The 20,934-nt window shown below is 44.2% G+C and overlaps 1 protein-coding gene across 5 annotated transcripts in view; it reads left to right on the plus strand.

Moving 5' to 3' along the window:
- The window catches only part of CERS4 (ceramide synthase 4), a 103,098-nt gene that overhangs the window by 76,018 nt on the left and 6,146 nt on the right, over positions 1–20,934 (plus strand). For all 5 annotated transcript variants that reach the window (XM_075204636.1, XM_075204635.1, XM_075204633.1 and 2 more), the window contains exon 9: positions 17,496–17,602. In XM_075204636.1, the coding sequence (XP_075060737.1) occupies positions 17,496–17,602 (107 nt within the window). The remainder of the gene's footprint in view (positions 1–17,495; positions 17,603–20,934) is intronic.

Below are 20,934 nucleotides of genomic sequence, written 5' to 3' on the forward strand. Positions count from 1 at the left end.
GGAACCGGGTTTGCCCGGAAATTTTAGATAGAATTTTTTAAGCAGGCCTGGAGCGTTGAGGTCATCAGCACGAATCCATGAGCGTTCTTCAGGACCAAAGCCCTTCCAATGAACGAGGAATCGTAGAGTTCCTCGCGAAATTTTAGCATCCAGGATCTGAGAGATCTCGAACTCCTCTTCTTGGTGAATCCGTACTGGTTTAGGTACAGAAGGAGGAGCAGAAAAGCGATTGATCACAAGAGGTTTGAGCAGAGAGACATGGAAGGCATTGGAGATCCGGAGGTTCTTTGGTAAAAGTAGCTTGAAGCATAATGGATTTATGACTTGAGTGATCTTGTATGGCCCGATGAAGCGTGGCGCAAACTTCATGGACGGAACCTTCAAGCGGATATTTTTTGTAGAAAGCCATACACGGTCTACAAGCTTGAGTGGTGGAATTGCTCGCCTCTTTTTATCTGCGAAGAATTTGTATCTGGCTGATGCTTCCTTCAGGGAAGATCTCACCTGAGTCCAGATGGTTTTAAAGTTTTGACAGAGTCTTTCCACCGCAGGGACTTGGGTGGGAGGGAGGGCAGGAAACTCTGGGAGAGACGGATGGTGGCCGTAAACCACGAAAAAAGGAGTTTTTGTTGAAGACTCATGGTACATGTTATTGTGGGCAAACTCAGCCCACGGGAGTAATTCTACTCAATTATCTTGATTGGCTGAGGAAAAGATTCTTATGAAGGTCTTGAGATCTTGATTGACCCTCTCGGTCTGGCCGTTTGATTGGGGATGGTAAGACGATGATAGAGACAGTCAGATACCCAAGTTCTTGCAAAGGGCTCGCCAGAATCTGGAGATGAACTGTACCCCTCTATCGGACACAATCTCGGACGGACAGCCGTGAATCCGAAAGATCTCCTTAATAAAATGGTCAGCCAAGGTAGAAGAAGATGGTAATCCGGTTAGCGGGGCGAAGTGAACCGTCTTGGAGAATCTATCCACCACTATCCAGATGGTATTACATCTCTTGCTAAGAGGTAGTTCGGTGACAAAGTCCATGATTATATGGGTCCAAGGTTTAGTAGGAATAGGTAGTGGTTGGAGCAATCCCGCTGGTGTTCTGCGGGAAGACTTAAATTGAGAGCAGATCTCGCAAGCGTCCACGAACTCTCTGACATCCTTTCTGATAGAAGGCCACCAATAACTCCGGGAAAGGATCTCAAAAGTCTTTCGTTCACCAGAATGTCCAGAGAACCGTGAAGAATGGTACCATGATAATATTTTCTTGCGTAGAGATGGAGGAACAAGAGTTTTCCCAAACGGTAGCATATTGGTGGATGAAGTGGCCAAAGTCACACATTTGGGATCCAGTATAGGGTGATCGGAAGAATCCAAGGTGTCAGAAGGAGGGGCAAATGCTCGGGATAAAGCATCTGCTTTCCTGTTCTTTGCAGCAGGTTTGAACGTTATAATGAGTTCGAAGCGAGAAAAGAAAAGTGACCACCTCGCCTGTCGAGGGTTTAGACATTGGGCTGACTGTAAATAGAGGAGATTTTTGTGGTCTGTGAAGATGGTTGCAGGAAAATGAGCCCCCTCCAGTAAATATCTCCACTCCTCCAATGCGACTTTTATTGCCAACAGTTCTTTGTCACCGATGGTGTAGTTCTTCTCCGCGGGTAGCAGACCCCGGGAGTAGAAGGCACAGGGATGGAACTTCTGTTGCTCAGATCTTTGGGAGAGAATAGCTCCTAGTCCGACATTGGAGGCGTCTACCTCGAGAAAGAAAAGAAGGTTTACATCGGGCTGCCGAAGAACAGGAGCGGTAGAAAATGCTTCTTTAAGGCTTTGGAAAGCTTAAAGGGCCTCAGAGGACCAGTGTTTAGTATTGGCGCCCTTCTTGGTCAGGGCCACAATAGGAGAAGCAATAGCTGAGAAATTTAAAATAAAACGTCTATAATAATTGGAAAAGCCTAGGAAGCGTTGTATAGCCCTGAGAGTAGTTGGCTGGGGCCAAAGAAGAACGGCATTAACTTTATCCGGATCCATCTCCAGTCCTACTCCGGATACGATGTATCCCAAGAATGGAATTTGGGATAAGTCAAAGGAGCATTTCTCTAATTTGCAGAATAATAAGTTCTTCCGTAGCCTGGAGAGAACCTCTGCCACATGTTGATGGTGGGAGGACAGGTCTTGAGAGAAGATTAAAATGTTGTCCAGATAGACTACAACGCATACGTATAACAGGTCCCGGAAGATCTCGTTCACGAATCCTTGAAAGACAGCAGGGGCATTACACAGTCCAAAAGGCATCACCAGATATTCGTAATGTCCATCCCTGGTATTAAACACTGTCTTCTATTCGTCACCTGACTTGATCCGGATTAGATTGTAAGCGCCACGGAGATCAAGTTTGGTGAATATCCGGGCACCCTTGATACGGTCGAAGAGTTCGGTGATAAGTGGAATCGGGTATCGGTTTTTAACGGTAATGGCATTGAGCCCCCGATAGTCAATGCAAGGTCTTAAAGTACCATCTTTCTTTTTTAACGAAAAAGAACCCCGCTCCAGAGGGAGAGCTGGAAGGACAGATGAATCCACGATGTAGATTGTCCTTGATGTATTCAGACATAGCCTGAGTCTCTGGCACAGAGAGAGGATATACACGTCCCCTGGGAGGGTTTTTGCCAGGTAACAGGTCTATGGGACAATCCCATGCCCGATGAGGTGGCAAACGTTCAGACAGAGCCTTATCGAACACGTCAGTGAACGGGGCGTACTGTGGAGGAAGGCCTGGAGGGCCAGGTGTTAGAGAAGATTTATTGATCTTAAGTGGAACCACTCGGGTTAGACATCTGTGATGACAATCCGGACCCCAGGATGTGACTTGGGGAGTATTCCAATCAATTTGTGGTGAGTGAAGCTGAAGCCATGGAAGGCCAAGGACGATGGGACTGGTAGTTACTGTAAGAATCAGAAACGAGATTTTCTCTTGGTGTAGAACTCCACCTTGGAGGATCAACGGAGACGTACAGTGAGTGATAAGTCCATTGACAATGTGAGAACCGTCTATAGCGGTGACAGCTATGGCGGTTTTTAAGGGGACTACTGGTAAGGACCACTGGTTGACTAGAGCACTGGAAATGAAGTTGCCGGCAGTGCCGGAGTCCAGGAGTGCTTGGGAACTAAAGGATTTGGAGGAAAACAGAATGGTCACATCAAAAGCACACACCTTGACATCCATAGAAGATAGAGAGGAATCCAGGACCCCTAACCTTACCTCTCCAGAACAGGTTAGGGCCTGGCATTTCCCGACTTCTTGGGGCATGAGTTCAAGCTGTGAGACGGGTCAGCACAATAGATGCAGAGTCTATTTTTAATTCGTCGATCCCCCTCTTGAGATGTTAATTTTGAGCGGCCTACCTCCATGGGTTCCACTGGAGGCAGAGACTGACGAATTGGAGGTGATGAAGTAGAGGACCCTTTAGGGGTGCTGGTTCTTTCAGACTCCCTCTCACGGAATCTCATATCTACCCTATGACATAGGGAAATTAGGTCGTCAAAGGAGGAAGGTAACTCTTGTGTGGTCAGAGCGTCCTTGATCTTGTCTGCTAGACCCTGCCAGAAGGCAGCTATCAGGGCCTCGGTGTTCCAATGCTGTTCAGAGGCAAGTATTCGAAACTGAATAACGTACTGAGCCACAGATCGTGATCCTTGGCGAAGTCGGAGGATGCTAGAAGCCGCTGAAACAACGCGGCCAGGTTCGTCGAAGATCTTTCGAAAAGTGGAGATGAACAGTGCACTATCCTCCAATAAGGGGTCATTTCTTTCCCACAGGGGGGAAGCCCACGCCAGAGCCTGTCCGGAAAACAAGGAAATGAGGTAGGCCACTTTGGCACGATGAGTGGAAAAATGATGAGGTTGAAGTTCGAAATGGAGAGAGCATTGATTAAGGAACCCTCTACAAGTTTTTGGGTCTCCGTCATATTTTGAGGGAGTAGGCAGGTGTAGCGTGGAAGCTGTAGACACCTGGGATGGCACTGGGGGGGAAGATGGTGCTGGAGGTTCAACAGTCGCTGAAACATTTTGTGGAGGGACTGCTCGGGTGGCCAGCGTTTGGAAACACTGAAACAGATGTTGCTCCCGGGCATCCTGTTGTTCTACCCGAGTAATCAAATGCTGCATCATCTCCTTAGTTGTTGGTTCCAATCCTGGGTCTGTCATGGCCTGATCTTACTGTCACGGGCACTAGGAGTTGCTACCCGAGTTTCACCAGATGGTACTCTGCTGGAGAGGCGGGGATATGGCACGCACCTCAAAGCAGGCAGGTGAATGATTGGAGCGACACAACAGCAGGAGAGTAGAGATAGTCTGAGGCAATCAACAACTTGGAGCTGTAAACTGGAGACTGAAGATAATGTTGACACGAGGAGTGGACGTGGATAGGTGATGGTAAGTAGAGGAGAAGTCAGTGGTCTGCGTACAGCAAGTTGTACCACTGCTCTGATGGGAAGAATAGGATTGGTGCAGGTAGGTAGCAGGGTAGTCGGTGGTCTGCGTGCAGCAAGTTGTACCACCGATATGGTGAGGAAACGGATCCAGGTGTAGGTAGGTAGCAGGGTAGTCAGTGGTCTGCGAGTAGCAAGTTGTACCACCGCTGTGATAGGAGGACTTGTCCAGGTGCAGGTATGTAGCAGGGAAGTCAGTGGTCTGCATGCAGCAAGTTGTACCACTGCTGTGGAGGGAGTGAGGACTTGTCCAGGTGCAGGAGAGTGAAGTTGAAAGGCAAACTGTGGCTGTATGGGAACAGCGCGAGTATAGCAATGTCTTGGAAGGCACAATGAATAGTCTGTAAATAAAGTTGGTGCCTTGCAGTGAGGAGAAGCTGAACACAGCAGTTTATGCACAATGACACCAAGTAGTAGCGTGAGTAGGTAACGAGCTTGAGTGACAGCAGTCCTAACTGGAGCAAAGCGGAAACACAGTCTATATGAGTACCTGTACCTTGCGCAATAAACAATAATGGATGCAACTGGTATGTGAGTAGCATAGATAATAGTCAATAGTAGTAACGCATACCCAGTTGTGTAGATCCGGAATCAGCTGGGAGATGAAGCATTGTAGCGGTATGGGAACCGCCGCTGAGTTGAGCAGGCAAGCAGCGTGGAAGCTGTAACACGATCAGCAGGATGTCAGCATTGGAACGGTCAGAGAACCGCTGCTGAGTGGAGCCAGGAGCAGCGTGGAAGCTGTGACACGATCAGCGGGATGATAGTGTTGTAGCGGTGTGGGAACCGCCGCCGTGTTGAACCAGGGAGCAGCGTGGAAGCTGTAGTAAGAACAATCTGCACACAGTTTGGGAAACTGTATAACGAGTAAAGCTGGAAGCAGTCTGGGATCTGCACACACCTATAGAAGTTCACTGGGAATGAGACTTCAAGATCAGGCCCCTACCTAGGGTTGCAGGTGCCTCAAATAGGGTGAGGTGATTGATCTGTCAATCACCTCCATGGACAGGTGAAGCTACTAGCGAGACCTGCGCATGCGCAGATGGCAGGATAGCGAGCGGCCACGATTCCACACAGGTGTAGCGAGAAAAGATGGAGGACCTCACACCAGAGTAGAGGCACTCACGGTCCGGTGAGTGACAGTTGTCTTGTGTGAAATTGAGTAACAGGCTAAAGGTAGCGAGGTTAAGAGGGTGGCTGAGGAATATTATAAGCTTGTCTGAAGAGCTAGGTTTTCAGAGAACGATTAAAAGTTTGTAGACCAGAGGAGAGTCTTACTGTGCATGGGAGAGAATTCCATAGAGTGGGTGCAGCCCGAAAAAAAGTCCTGTAACCGGGAATGGGAGGATGTAATGAGGGTGGATGAGAGACGCAGATCTTGTGTAGAACGGAGTTGCCGAGTTGGGAGATATTTTGAAACAAGAGAGGAGATGAATGTTGGTGCAGCTTTGTTGATGGCCTTGTAGGTTAGTAAAAGTATTTTATATTGGATTCGGTACAAAACAGGCAGCCAGTGTAGAGACATACAGAGTGATTCAACAGAGGAAGAACGATTTGCAAGGAAAATCAGTCTTGCCGCAGCATGCAAAATAGATTGTAGAGGTTTGAGTCTGTTTTTGGGAAGACCAGTAAGGAGGGAATTGCAATAGTCAATGCGGGAGATAATGAGTGCATGAATTAAGGTTTTTGCAGTGTCTTGCGTGAGATATGTGCGAATTCTGGAAATGTTCTTTAGATGTATGTAGCAGGATTTAGATATAGAGTCAATGTGGGGAACAAAGGATAGGTGTGAGTCAAGGATTACACCTAGGCAGCGAGCTTGTGGGGCGGGATTTATGGTCATGTTATCAACAGAGATAGTTGGTGAGTGGGAATATTATTAACTCTGTTTTAGAAAGATAAAGTTTGAGTTGGCGAGAGGACATCCAAGATGAAATGGCAGAAAGACAGTCAGTTACTCGGGACAACACAGATGTTGAGAGATCAGGAGAGGATTGATAGATTAGGGTATCATCTGCATAGAGATGATACTGAAAGCCAAAGGAACTTATTAGATTTCCAAGAGAAGCGGTATAGATAGAGAACAGCAGAGGACCTAACACTGAGCCTTGTGGTACTCCAACTGATAGGGGAAGTGGAGCAGAGGTGGCTCCAGAGAAATTAACAGTGAAAAAGTGATTAGAAAGGTAAGTTGAGAACCAGGATAGAACAGTGTCTTGAAGACCTAGGGATTGCAGCGTTTGTAGGAGAAGAGAGTGGTCAACGGTGTCAAATGCAGCCGAGAGATCCAGGAGAATTAGGAGAGAGTAATGGCGTTCAGTTTTAGCAGTGATCAGATCATTGACAACCTTGGTCAACGCAGTCTCTGTGGAGTGTTGAGAACGAAAGCCAGACTGAAGAGGATCCAACAGGTTGTTAGCGGAAAGAAAGCGTGTGAGGCAATTGTAGGCAAGTCTCTCTAGAAGCTTGGAGGGGCACGGCAGCTGAGAGATGGGACGGTAATTTGATAGAGAGTTTGGGTCAGAATCTTGTTTTTTTAGAATAGGAGTAATCACTGCATGCTTGTATAGTGATGGAAAGATGCAAGTAGAGAGCGAGAGATTACAGATTTGAGTTAGAGGTGAAATGAGCACAGGAGACAGGGATCTACCAATTTGCGAGGGAATAGGATCAAGAGGGCAGGAGGTAGAGTAGGAAGATAAGAAGAGCGTAGAAATTTCCTCTTCATTTGTGTGGTCAAATGAAGAGAGGGTGTCAGAGGGTAGTGGGAAGGAATTGAGCTGATTGCTTGTCGAGGAAGATGATACCATTTCTAGTCTGATCTTGTCAATCTTGTCCTTGAAGTAGGAAGCAAGATCCTGAGCACTGATAGTAGATGAAGGGTTCGGGGTGGGAGGATTGAGAAGATATTTAAATGTATTGAAAAGGCGTTTGGGGTTAGAAGCCTGAGCATAGATAAGAGATTGGAAGTATGTTTGTTTTGCAGTGTCCAGAGCATTTCGATAGGAGTTGAAGACAGAAGTATATGTGAAGAAGTCATTAGAGGTGCGAGATTTACGCCAGTGACGTTCTGCTTTACGGGACAGTTTTTGAAGATTTTGTGTTGTATTAGTGTGCCATGGTTGACATCGAAGTCTGTGTAGTATGTAGTGTCGCTGGAGCCACTTGATCAAGGGCCGTTGCTAAGGTTTGGTGAAAATGGGGTACTGCCATCTCAGGGGATGAGAATGTAGAGATAGGGGAGAGAAGGTGTTGGAGAGAGGTGGAAAATTGTTGAAGATTAATAGAATTCAGATTTCTGCAGGTATGAGGAGGCTTGGTAGAGTTAGACAGTAGAGAGGTTAGAGCAGTGGGGTTGAGTGAGTAGCGGATAAGGTGATGATCCGAGAGGGGGAAGGGTGTGTTAAGAAAGTTAGAAACTGAGCATAGTCTGGAGAAAACAAGATCCAAGCAGTGGCCATCCTTATGAGTAGATGATTCAATCCACTGGGAGAGGTCAAGTGAGGAGGTTAGAGAGAGTAGTTTGGAAGCAGCTTTGGAAGGTGGGTTATCAATGGGGATGTTGAAATCAGCCATGATGATGGTGGGGATGTCTGAAGATAAGAAGTGAGGGAGCCATGCAGAGAAATCCTCAAGGGAACAAGGGTAAATTACCCCAAATGGGGTAAAAATGAAATTCCTGGGGGTAATGCTGCCGATTCACATGCTGTCAGTTGGATTGTAGACCCCTTTAAATGTGAAATTGCTGTTGTACCAGAAGAACCTCAAGGGTTGGCAGAGGCACTTCTTGAGCCTCGATGCAATAATGAAGCACGTATTGCATTTAAAAACAAAGCAGATCTCATATTTTTGGATGTCAACAGCTGCAAAGGCATTCAAAATTGCACATGGAGGAGGCAGTCAAAAAGTTGCTGCCTTTTGCAACAACCTACCTTTGTGAACAAGGATTTTTCACTCTAACGAACATAAAAACAAAGCAGAGAAATCGATTGGACGCTGAAGACTGTATCCAAATTGCTCTGACATCGAAATGCCCCAATATTGATGCTCTCGTATCAAATATGAAGCAACATCATTTCTCCAAAACCTGAAGTTTTGAAGTTGAAGCTTTCAAAGAAATTTTGAATAGATTCAATAAAATTTTGAATTCCAATAATTAATAATATATGATTTCCTTCCTTTCAAATCAAGGGGGTAACGACAGCATATCTAAATATATTTTGGGGTAAAAGGTAAAAAAGTTCCCTGACCCCTGGTCTATATAGTATCTAAAACAACAACCTCCCTGTGTTAAGTGTCTCAGATCTCCTAGAGCCTTATTCCAGCTCTGATGATACTTTAGTGGTATTGCATTTATCCCAGTGCCTGCCTTCTACCTTGCACTGGTCCCAATTTCAAATCACTTTGTTGACAATTTGGCCAGCCTCCATTGCACTGACAATATCATTAATCCTGCCTCCCTTGCACTTACTATACCACCAGTAAACCCTTGGACTAGCTCTCCCCTTCTCTTATGCCATTGTTGCCAACCCTCCCTGCAATGTTATTAATTCAACCACCACCACCACCACCAATCACAGAGCACATTTAGGGCTCATACACAGTTGTTACAAAAGAAGTATTTTCTTGCAGATGCTATTTCACCTTTGTGGTGATACCACCTGGATAGCCATTTATTATAAGGATTATTTTTAAAGCATTTTTTGAAAAACACCCAGTACACATTTTTATATATTAAAGAGAGAGATTTGACTGGTAGTTTGCATCTCATGACATCAGGGGTAGATGCAACAGTGCGGTGAGGTGCTCATATGCTGCTCTGGCAGACTGATCAAATACGATTGTGCCAACATGTATTGTAATAGTTAAACTTATTAAACAAAGTCAGATATGTTACTATGAAGGGAATATTGGAAGGATGTGTTAGTAGGCAAGTAAACTAGTTTGAGCACAGAGGCATAAGCCAGACTTGCCAACTCTCCCGAAATATCCAGGAGACTCCCGCATTTTGCGAGAGTCTCCCGGGCTCCCGGGCGAGTGTGGCAATCCCCCGCATCTGGATAATTCTGCCCACTTCCTAGTGAAGTGGGCAGAATTAAGTCCCAAACGCCGCGATTCCCGGTGAATCGCGGCGTTTGGCCCCGCCCCCCGCTGTCAAATGACGCATTTTGCGTCATCACGTCATGGGGGCAGGTCCAAAATGACGTCACTTGGAGCCCCCCCCCCCCCCCCCGTCACGCCCACCTCCTCTGCAGGCTCCCGGATTTCACCAACAGAAAGTTGGTAAGTATGGCATAAGCCAGTCGCAGATTATGTAAAAGGATTCATGTATTTTTATGACAAAGGACATGCAGACTTTTCCCTGCACTGTTTTAGAAATGTCCCACTGTGTATTAAGTCATCACATCTAGGTTTTCCTAAATGTTACTACAACCAAATTCCAGTAGTTAGAAATTATGCTTACTTTGTGTTGGCCCCACCCACAGTTGATTTGCTCCCTCCCACATGAGGCCACTTCAAGAATTTTTTCCAGGGCCAATTTACGTTCCCAATATGCCCTTGGTACGTAACCTTCATTGGTCCATCTAATTGATGAGTTGGGTGGTGGGGGTTTAATTTTACATAGAGCCCCATATAAAGGCAAAAATCTGCATCCTGTTGCTTATATAGGACTGGAACTCTGAGGCATCTAATGCGATGATTGTCAACAGTGCATATATGTTTCTAATAGATACTTAAATTACACCATTAACCAGTTATAGATGATTATATATGGTGTGAGATATATTAATAAATAAAGGTAGCTTGTTAATTATTTTGCTGTATATTAATGTTACTTAACATATTATATATTCATTTTAGTTAGTGTTTCTTTATTACTAGAACTAGAGAGGTTAATGTGTGACTGGTACAATAAGTTTATACATGCAATATAAAAGGTATCATGAATTTATACTCCACACAATGGATCTTGTTACTGAGAAATGTAGATTAGGTCCCTCCAGAAACAGCCTCTTAAACCATTCTCTGTCCTCATCAGAAAGCAGTCCCTTGAGATGGAGACTAGCTATGTGCTGATAGTACAAAGCCCCATTGTAAACTCCAGCCTTCGGTCTCACTTCTCCCCTCTCCTTGTGGTGTGGGACTAAACATAGCACAGAAGGTATAGATGTTCTTTAGTTAATATAGAGCACTGAGATTTTATATCACTATAGTAATCAATGTTCAACCCTATTTCAAATCATAACCTATCTTAACAATATGGCTAACCTGGCAAGAGCAAGTTGCACATTTTAAGCCCACAAAATATGCCACTTTAGCTTTCAGTTGCAAAATAACTGATTCCTTTAGTACATTGCATTATTGTAAACAATAATGTCTGAATGTCTAGGTATTATAATTTGAGTAAAAAATGTCAGGAAACAAATTTGCTTAGTGTGACACTGTACATTATTAATGTAAGCCCTGAAACAGTACCTTGCAGAGAAACAGTACAATTACCTCTTTTGTGGCCTGAACCAATCTTTATCATCATGCAGCCAGCCAATCAGGTTACTGGAAACCAGTTACTCATGAATCAAGTGCTTAAGTTAAGCTCTAATGATGTTCCTCTTTCCATTGTATTGATAGGTGGTATTCTCATAAATGTCTATACATTCTTGAAAAGCTTCCACACTTGTGTGTTGGTAACAGGTCTTGATTAGCAAATCTTTTTAATGTATCATGTTGTAGCAAATCAGAATTTAATCTTCAGCTCCACATGGAGCAATAAGAGTAAAATGTGTCTGAAAGAGGACACATGTAATTAGAAAAATGTTTTGAGAACTTAGTCCAAAAATGTTAGTTTTAGTGATTAATAATTATTTAATAATTTTGAATGTAAATTTAGAGAGATGGTTTTTGGAGAGGGGTTTAGGTTTTGCTACTCAGAGTGATAACAGTTCACTCGAACTGTAATCTGGTCTGTGAGTTCCTATCATGCTCAATGGGCAACTGCAGCATTTCAATCATATTACAACTTCTTGCATGATCTTCTGAGCAGTCTTATCTCTGGTAAACTCAGAAGCTAGAGGAGTGGAATAGCAGCTGTGAGAACTGTTCAGGAATAGTTACCCTTTGCAAGAAATGACATTATGCTGTCCAGAATCACTTGCTCTTATCTTATCTGGCAGCACATCTCTTTGACTTGAATCGGCTCCTATGTGTCAGAATGTCTTTGTTTTTGAACCCGCAAAAGGGGCAGTACCTAATAAAATGTATTACATATCTGACAGCCAGTTAGGTGTTTCTGTATTGTAGAGGTGACTTAAGTAGACTCTGCATTGAATACTAGGGATGTGCACCGGCCACTTTTGTTGTCTCGTGTTTTGTGTTTTGGGTTCGGATTTGCTTGAGGTTTTGGGTTCGGATTTGTTTCACAAAACACCTGACGAAAGGTTTTGGTTCGGATTTAAGGTTTTGGATTCGGATTTATTTTGAAAAAAGCATAAAAAGTGTTAAAATCAAGTTTTTTTCGTTTATTTTCACTCCTACGCTATTATTAACCTCAATAACATTCAATAACAATCATTTCCACTAATTTCCAGTCTATTCTGAACACCTCACAATATTGTTTTTAGTGGAAAACGTTTTACCGAGATAGCTTTCTGGACTGCATAGTGGAGTGGTCCCGGTACCCAATTTGGTACCGGGGCCACAATACCTCCTCCGACTTTCAAGTGTAGTGTTTCTAAGTTATAAACCCTACAGTAGTTCGAGCACGTCAATACCTCTTGTTTTAGACGACCATGGTACTGAGCATTCATCATTGAGATCCCATCAAGTATGTGAAAGACAGACAGGGTCGAAGTGTTATTTGTTGACTTTGTTAAACAAAAAACTGTCCCTGTTGCAAATATTCGTGCAATGAAGAGTGACTTTTTCATTTAAAGGCTCAAGCTTTCAAGTGTAGTGTTTCTAAGTTATAAACCCTACAGTAGTTCGAGCACGTTAATACCTCTTGTTTTAGACGACCATGGTACTGAGCATTCATCATTGAGATCCCATCAAGTATGTGAAAGACAGACAGGGTTGAAGTGTTATTTGTTGACTTTGTTAACCCAAAAACTGTCTCTGTTGCAAATATTTGTGCAATGAAGAGTGACTTTTTCATTTAAAGGCTCAAGCTTTCCAGTGTAGTGTTTCTAAGTTATAAACAGTACAGTAGTTCGAGGACGTCAATACCTCTTTTTTTTTATTATGACTGTGCATTTAACTTTTGGTTTAATTTGTTTAATTGGTTTTAATTTTGTTTTACTTTGTGCTCATGGCAAACGACTGTTGAACGGTCACATAATGCCAAAAAATGAGTTGCAAGATGGAATTGTCCTTGGGCCCTCCCACCCACCCTTATGTTGTTGAAATAGGACATGCACACTTTAACAAACCAATCATTTCAGCGACAGGGCCTACCAAACAGCTGTGGCTGAAATGATTGGTTTGTTTGGGCCCCCACACCAAAAAAGCTATTCATCTCTCCCTGTACAAACTCAACTGGCTCTACTGAGGCAAGATGTTGTCCTCATCCTCAGATTCCTCGCCCCCTTCAGTGTGTACTTCCTCATCCTCACACATTATCAATTCGTCCCCGCTGGACTCCACAACCACAGGTCCCTCTGTAGTATCTGGAGGCCAGTGCTGTACTTGATTGAGTAATTGATAATTCATTTTTATGAACATTATTTTTTCAACGTTCTGAGGAAGCAACCTCCTTCGCCGCCCTGCTTATTTGAGCTTTACATAAGCTACATATGGCCATACATTGGTTGGCCGGATTTGGATAAAAATAACTCCAGACCGAAGAGGTGCATTTTTTGGTCTTCTGACCAGGCTTTTTAATCCCATGGACATCAGCTGTCTCCCCCCCTGGTGCCTCATTTACAATAACCACATCAGCATCCTCATCATCAAGTTCCTCCACAGCGCCAGCTACATCAATAGCCTCCTCCCGAGCCACCTCTTCCCGTACAGTGATGGGAATGTCAGGCTTGACAACCACCAACACCCTTGGACTCGCCTTGGGGATTTGTGATAATTTCTCTTTAGAAGGCAGAGTTGTTTGCTGTTTTGTTGCCGACAGCATAACTCTCTTCAATTTTTTGTAGGGGGGGAGGAGGAGGAGGGCTAAGATCCTTGGGTGAAGCTGAACCATTAGTCATGAATACGGGCCAGGGCCTAAGCCGTTCCTTGCCACTCCGTGTCGTAAATGGCATATTGGCAACTTTACGTTTCTCCTCAGATGATTTTAAGTTTCTCTTTTTGCTACTTTTACTGAACTTGGGCTTTTTGGATTTTACATGCCCTGTACTAGGAGATTGGGCATCGGGCTTGCCAGACGACGTTGATGGCATTTCATCGTCTATGTCATGACTAGTGGCAGCAGCTTCAGCATTAGGAGGAAGTGGGTCTTGATCTTTCCCTACTTTATCCTCCAAATTTTTGTTCTGCATTATATGTAGCACTAGAGAGTGTACCCCTTAGCCACACACACTCGGCAAATCCTTTAAAAATTATATGCGGCACAGGAGAGTACCACTGGACTGGAGTTATACAGCAGTACCACTGGACTTATACTGCAGAATCAGTGAAATTTGTAATATGGCAGTAACAACAATGGACTTCTACTGCTGAATCAGTGAACTTTGTAATATTGCAGTACCACTGGACTTATACTGCAGAATCAGTGAAATTTGTAATATGGCAGTAACAATGGACTTATACTGCAAAATCAGTGAACTTTGTAATATTGCAGTACCACTGGACTTATACTGCAGAATGTGTGAACTTTGTAATATTGCAGTACCATTGGACTTATACTGCAGAATGAGTGAACTTTGTAATGTTGCAGTACCAATGGACTTATACTGCAGAATGAGTGAACTTTGTAATATAGCAGTACCAATGGACTTATACTGCAAAATCAGTGAACTTTGTAATATAGCAGTACCACTAGACTTATACTGCTGAATCAGTGAACTTTGTAATCTAGCAGTACCAATGGACTTATACTGCAGGATTGTTTTGGGATATTTCCTTTTTTTTTTATAATTATTTTTAAAAATTTTTATAATTTGAGAATAATGGGGAAATAACAATGCCCTTAGAAGGACAGAGCACAGGACACAGCAACGCTGGACTGAACAGAACACAGCACAGGACCCAGCAGCACCACTGAACTCAGAAGGACAGAGCACAGGACACAGCACCACTGGACTGAACAGGACACAGCACATGACCCAGCAGCACCACTGAACTCAGAAGGACAGAGCACAGGACACAGCACCACTGGACTGAACAGGACACAGCACAGGACCCAGCAGCACCACTGAACTCAGAAGGACAGAGCACAGGACACAGCACCACTGGACTGAACAGGACACAGCACAGGACCCAGCAGCAGCACTGAACTCAGAAGGACAGAGCACAGGACACAGCACCACTGGACTGAGCAGAACACAGAGCACAGCACAGCACAGAACTGAACAGCACGAGATATAGCACGACAGAGGACCACCTAACACACCCTCCCTCTACCCTGATCAATGCCCGAGTGAAGATGGCGGCGACTAGCGGGGAATTTATAGGATCCGAGTATCGCGAGATCCGACAGCGGGGTTTATGACTCAGAGCCTCGCTTTCAGTTTTGCAATTGGCGGGAATATCTGTCTCGGATCCGGCTCGGATCCGCAGCGTTCGGGTGGGCTCGGATTTCAGAAATCCGAGTGCGCTCATCTCTATTGAATACTGATCAGATGTGTTGCGCCTGATTATTATTTTTTATATACATTGATTTGATTGTGTAAAACTATGTCCACATTAAACCCACATGGATTGGAGACATTCACATTTGCATGGTAGCCTGTTGCTAGAAGAGCCTGGTCCTCCAGTTGCTATTGTTGAGTCAGAATTGAGTAAGTTCCAGTCATATGACCATTAGTGTCAGAGTAATAGGGATCCAAATGGCAACAGGCGCAAAGTAATTAGGAGCACAACAACCAAGCAGATCAAATTATGGCAGGAGTCGGGATGTCCAGGCCTAGGTAACAGCCAGGGTTTGCAGACCTTCAACACAAACACTCTTTCCTCTTAGTCAAACATGCTAGTTTGTCCTGTCATGTAATATGAAGGATATAACCCTGCCCACTTTTGTGAGAAGGGGTGGTGCTATTAAAGGACTTACACCCTTCCTTTCATGTGGAAGATCTTCACCATGCCACATGTCTTCCCCATTAGGTTTTATTTCTGGACCAACAGAGGCAGAAGACTGCTACTCAATCTCTGTGCGTAACAAATATTCTGCATTAAGATTCAAGGCACCTGGCCTATGATATAACAAAAATAAAAAACAAGAGTTGCGCAAAATCTCCTAATATTTATTTACTCAATGAATCAATATAAACATATATAGCGTATAAATTCTGTGCACAATGTAAAATGCATTGATAAAGAGATCAAATGAATAGATCTTCAAACAAGGGTTAAAACACAAGTAATAATACAAATAACGTCATTACTATTCATAAAATGCACTTTAGCCTTAGATGGTAAACGACATATGTTGATATCCAGCTTGTATGGTATTGTTATAATGCCCAGATTAATTGATGTAAAGAACAGGGATATCCCTCATTGATGTTTAGACAGTCATGTATACATCAAGAGAAGTTTTTCCTTTAGGTATAGAATCCACAGGGTTATATGAACAATTATCCAATAGTGAGAATTCACATATATATTTGCAGTCCAAAGAGGGATTAAATTTTCTCAAATATATACCCTTCAGGGTCAAACGACAAGTCTCCTGATATGGAAAGATATAGCTTCTATACCAGAGTTGTGGCTATGACATATGAAATCCACGGAGAGGTTAATAAATCAAATAGCTGAGGCTAATCTCGGAATCGGCACATAGTAAACAGCTTCTTACCGTCTAAGCGGCTGAAAAGTATTGTGGGACACGTACCTCCGATAGTTCTGCCTTCAAGAACATTAGTAATAACCTCTTGTCCGGAGCAGTGAAAGAACAGTCTTGCTTCTTACCGTGTTAGCGGTTGTTGGAAGCATAGTACATGCAGTCTTCGGTGCGCACCAATTCAGACATCCGGATAGAAAACACTTGGCATGAATAAAAGTTCCGTATGAATGATAGAATGTATCAATAAGCTGTGGATAATGGGCAGCGAACAAAGCGACGTGTTTCGTCTGTTATACAGTTATTACCAATATTCTTGAAGGCAGAACTATTGGAGGAAATTTAATCCCTCTTTGGACTGCAAATATATCCCATATTATATATGGTACCAGCTGCTTGGCAATAAGCCCGCACTCGGTATATCCCATACTATATATGGTACCAGCTGCATGGCAATAAGCCCGTGCTCGGTATATCCCTTATTGTATATGGTACCAGCTGCATGGCAATATAAATGCCCATATAGGTATACAAAACAAAAAGACAGTTGTCAGCGCTTATCCTTTACACTGCATATGTGTGTGTATCTAGCAATATGAAAACATGAGGTATTAGTTCATATTTTGATCAAAAGATTTAAGCCTGCATCCCCAAGTCAAGGGCACCTCGTTATATGCAGGTACTACACTGACCTATATGCTTTAAACACCATTAAAATGCAGTTTAAATCAGATGCACTCACCTCCTATAGGGGTTTACATCTAGCAAGGGCTGGCTTGTGAGCCACACCTAAATGTGCCTTAAATAGGCTTAATGGACAGCTGCTATGACAATATTTTGAAACAAAACCAGAGAAAAAACAAGCTCTTAGCTATGTATGTACCAATGACGGAAGGAATGATAAATGAAGCAGTAAGCATTGGTTAAACAGTGTATGAACAGGTCATCATACCATAGGAAACAAAAGTTATATAGAATGTCTTCCTTTGTGACAATGTTTTGAATATTTCAGTCCACCCTAATAAATTGTCCATAAAAATGTTTTTATTTCCCAGTTAGCAAAGATGTGCAACTACAGCAAGTGGAAGAGGATGTGTAATATCTTGTTTATCATCTTTGCTTTGGTTTTCATCATCACCCGTCTGTTCCTGCTTCCCACAAGGTGAGGTCTAACAGGTTACTTGTGATCTGCTTTTCATGGGCTAGATCAGTGGTTCCCAAACTTTTTCAGTTCGCGGCACCCTTAGAGTCTCCAAATTTTTTCAAGGCACCCCTCCAAAATAATTACTGAGCAGTCCTGTTTTAGAAGTAGTTGGGTCAAAAAAATGTAATAAGTATTTACGTCAGGACAGAAATACTTATTTAGTTGTATGCAAAAATGCCCCCTCTACATCCAGACACACTGCCCGTCACACTTTCCCCCTCCTCTGCCCTCTGTCACACTTCCCCCTCTGCATCCAGTCACTCTGCCCCCTCTTACACTGCCCCCTCTGCCCTCTGTCACCTCTCAATGCCCTCTGTCACGCTGTCCCCCTCCTCTGTCACGCTGTCCCCCTCCTCTGTCACGCTGTCCCCCTCCTCTGCCCTCTGTCACACTGCCCCCTCTGCATCCAGGCACTCTGCCCCCAAGCACTCTGCCCCCTCTGTCACTCTGCTGCCCCCCTCTGCTGCATGCTGCCCCCCTCTGCTTCCCTGCTGTCCTCCTCTGCTGCCCTCTGTCCTCCTCTGCTGCCCTCTGTCCTCCTCTGCTGCCCTCTGTCCTCTTTGCTTCCCTATGTCCTCCTCTGCTGCCCGCTGTCCTCCTCTGATGCCCGCTGTCCTCCTCTGCTCCCCTCCTCTGCTGCCCTATGTCCTCCTCTGCTGCCCGCTGTCCTCCTCTGCTGCCGGCTGTCCTCCTCTGCTGCCCGCTGTCCTCCTCTGCTGCCCGCTGTCCTCCTATGCTGTCCTCCTCTGCTGCCCTATGTCCTCCTCTGCTGCCCGCTGTCCTCCTCTGCTGCCCGCTGTCCTCCTCTGCTGTCCTCCTCTGCTGCCCTCTGTCCTTCTCTGCTGCCCTCTGTCCTTCTCTGCTGCCTGCTGTCCTCCTCTGCTGCCCGCTGTCCCCCTCTGCTGCCCTCTGTCCTCCTCCGCTTCCCGCTGTCCTCCTCCGCTTCCCGCTGTCCTCCTCCGCTTCTCCCAGCCATAAAAAAAAGAAAGAGCACATAAACTTACCAATCCGCCGGGCGCCGGGACCCAGCAGCCTCCTCTCTCCCGCAGCTGTCACTGACGTCGATATTCAGTGACAGCTGCGGGAGAGAGGAGGCTGCTGGGTCCCGGTGCCCGGCGGATTGGTAAGTTTATGTGCTCTTTCTTTTTTTTTATGACTGGCCCACGGCACCCTAGTGATAGCGCCGCGGCACCCCTGGGAACCGCGGCGCACAGTTTGGGAACCGCCGGGCTAGATGCTTTTTAGCTGCTTAATGAAAGATGAAATGTTTCAAAATATGGATTGTATGGCCCCTTTTATGCAGGGGTGCCAAGAGAGGGGCGAGCAGGTACAAGGTATGGGGGCACAGACCTGCCTGGGTAATGGAAGGAGCCACCAACCTGGTGTGGTCACCCCCCCCCTTCCCTTTGGCAGCAATGGAAGGGGTCCCAAGAAGCTGCTGTTATGTCCTGCCAAGTGTACAGAAAAATTCTCTCACTGAATCTGAAGCCTTAGTTCCTCACTCATCAGCTTTTCAGATGTTAAACCAAATTGCTTAAGAGTTAGTATTAACAGCAATAATAGGAATAAACAAGTACATATCAGGTAAACAAATAGGAGGTGACAGTGCAAAAAGCTGAATATCTCCTTTATCAAAATAACTGTGTGCACAATGAACTTGTGACTGTCATGTTCTTGTTTTCTGGTTGTTAATATCATCTATTAAAGACCATAATTTTAGAGCTAGGGTTAAATCCAGTTGGGTGTCATTTAAACTGTGCAGACAGATTTAGAGTTGGGAGGAAGGTGCATTTTAATTGAAATTGCAGTGTTAAAATAAAGACAGTATTTACACTGCATACAGAAGGGCACTCTTCTTGTGTCAAAATTTAAATAGAGAAAAAAGAAGACACTCAAGACGGCAAAAAGTCAACTTTTAATACAGACAGTGATAATGTTTCAGGACACTTGTGGTCTCTTAAGATGTACTGTATGTATACACACACTTGAGGCACTGGGAACAAGAGAGACAGCCTATGAAACAAGAGACTGTCATGTGACAGGTGGGCTCAATTTCAGATTGCACAACATAATAGAAATATATTGTATTAATAGGATATCAAATGTCATTGAGTTCCATACCTTTATACACACACATTTATTTCCATACAGACACAAGTGTACATATGCGCAAACAAAGAATAGCTAGAAATAACTAGCAAAAATGTGATGGAGCCTTCTACGCACCACATAAAGTCATATCTATCCCTAGTCAGTATCCAGTAGTGCACAAGACTTATTACATTATTTCTTTATTAATCTTAATTTATTATAAGGCAGCGGAATAACAATTTTAGCTGTTGGTGATGATGCATGCTCAGGTACTATGCTAGTTCCTGGCTCAAGGCAGTTGTTGTATATAGGTATTGTGCTAGTTCCTGTCTCTAGGTAGTTGATGACTACAGATACAGTGCTAGTTCCTGGCCCTGGACAGTTGACAATTACAGGTAAAGTCTTGGTTTCCCTGCTCTGGAAGTTGGTGGATACAGATATTGTGCTAGTTCCTGGATCTGGAAGTCGGTGGATACAGATATTGTACTAGTTCCTGGATCTGGAAGTCGGTGGATACAGATATTGTGCTAGTTCCTGGATCTGGAAGTCGGTGGATACAGATATTGTGCTAGTTTCTGGATCTGGAAGTCGGTGGATACAGATATTGTGCTAGTTCCTGGATCTGGAAGTCGGTGGATACAGATATTGTGGTAGTTCCTGGATCTGGAAGTCGGTGGATACAGATATTGTGCTAGTTCCTAGCTCTGGGTACTTGGTCATTACAGGCACTGTGCTAGCTCTGTGCTGTTGGCAGTTGGTGATTACAGGCACAGCGCTAGTTCCTAGCTCCAGGCATTTGATAATTATAAGTACAGTGCTAGTGTATAGATTTGGACGCTTAAACAGAAAGAATGGACTTATTTTCCTTTCTTTGTTCAAACAAAAACAATGCAGGTACGGACATGGGGAAGTAAAATATATTATTATATTCAGTTCACTTTGTCATTAAGACACGCTGAATAGAAGAATAGTCCTGCCATTAGTCCTGATTTTCATTTGCGAAAGGGGTTTGGTCTCACCTAACATGGGTGTGGTTTGTGTAAATCTGGGCAAGGTTTGTGAGAATTTGGCTGTTGGTTTGCACAGATCAACGTGTGGCCTACTTTGTCTTGCCTTTCCGGGAAAGTTGGCAGGTATACAATATATTTTCAAAAAGGTAAAAATAGAATATTCCAATAGAGGGCACTCAAGGGCTAAGT

The sequence above is a fragment of the Mixophyes fleayi genome, chromosome 1 (genome assembly GCF_038048845.1).
Source record: "Mixophyes fleayi isolate aMixFle1 chromosome 1, aMixFle1.hap1, whole genome shotgun sequence".
Classification (NCBI taxonomy): Eukaryota; Metazoa; Chordata; class Amphibia; order Anura; family Limnodynastidae; genus Mixophyes; species Mixophyes fleayi.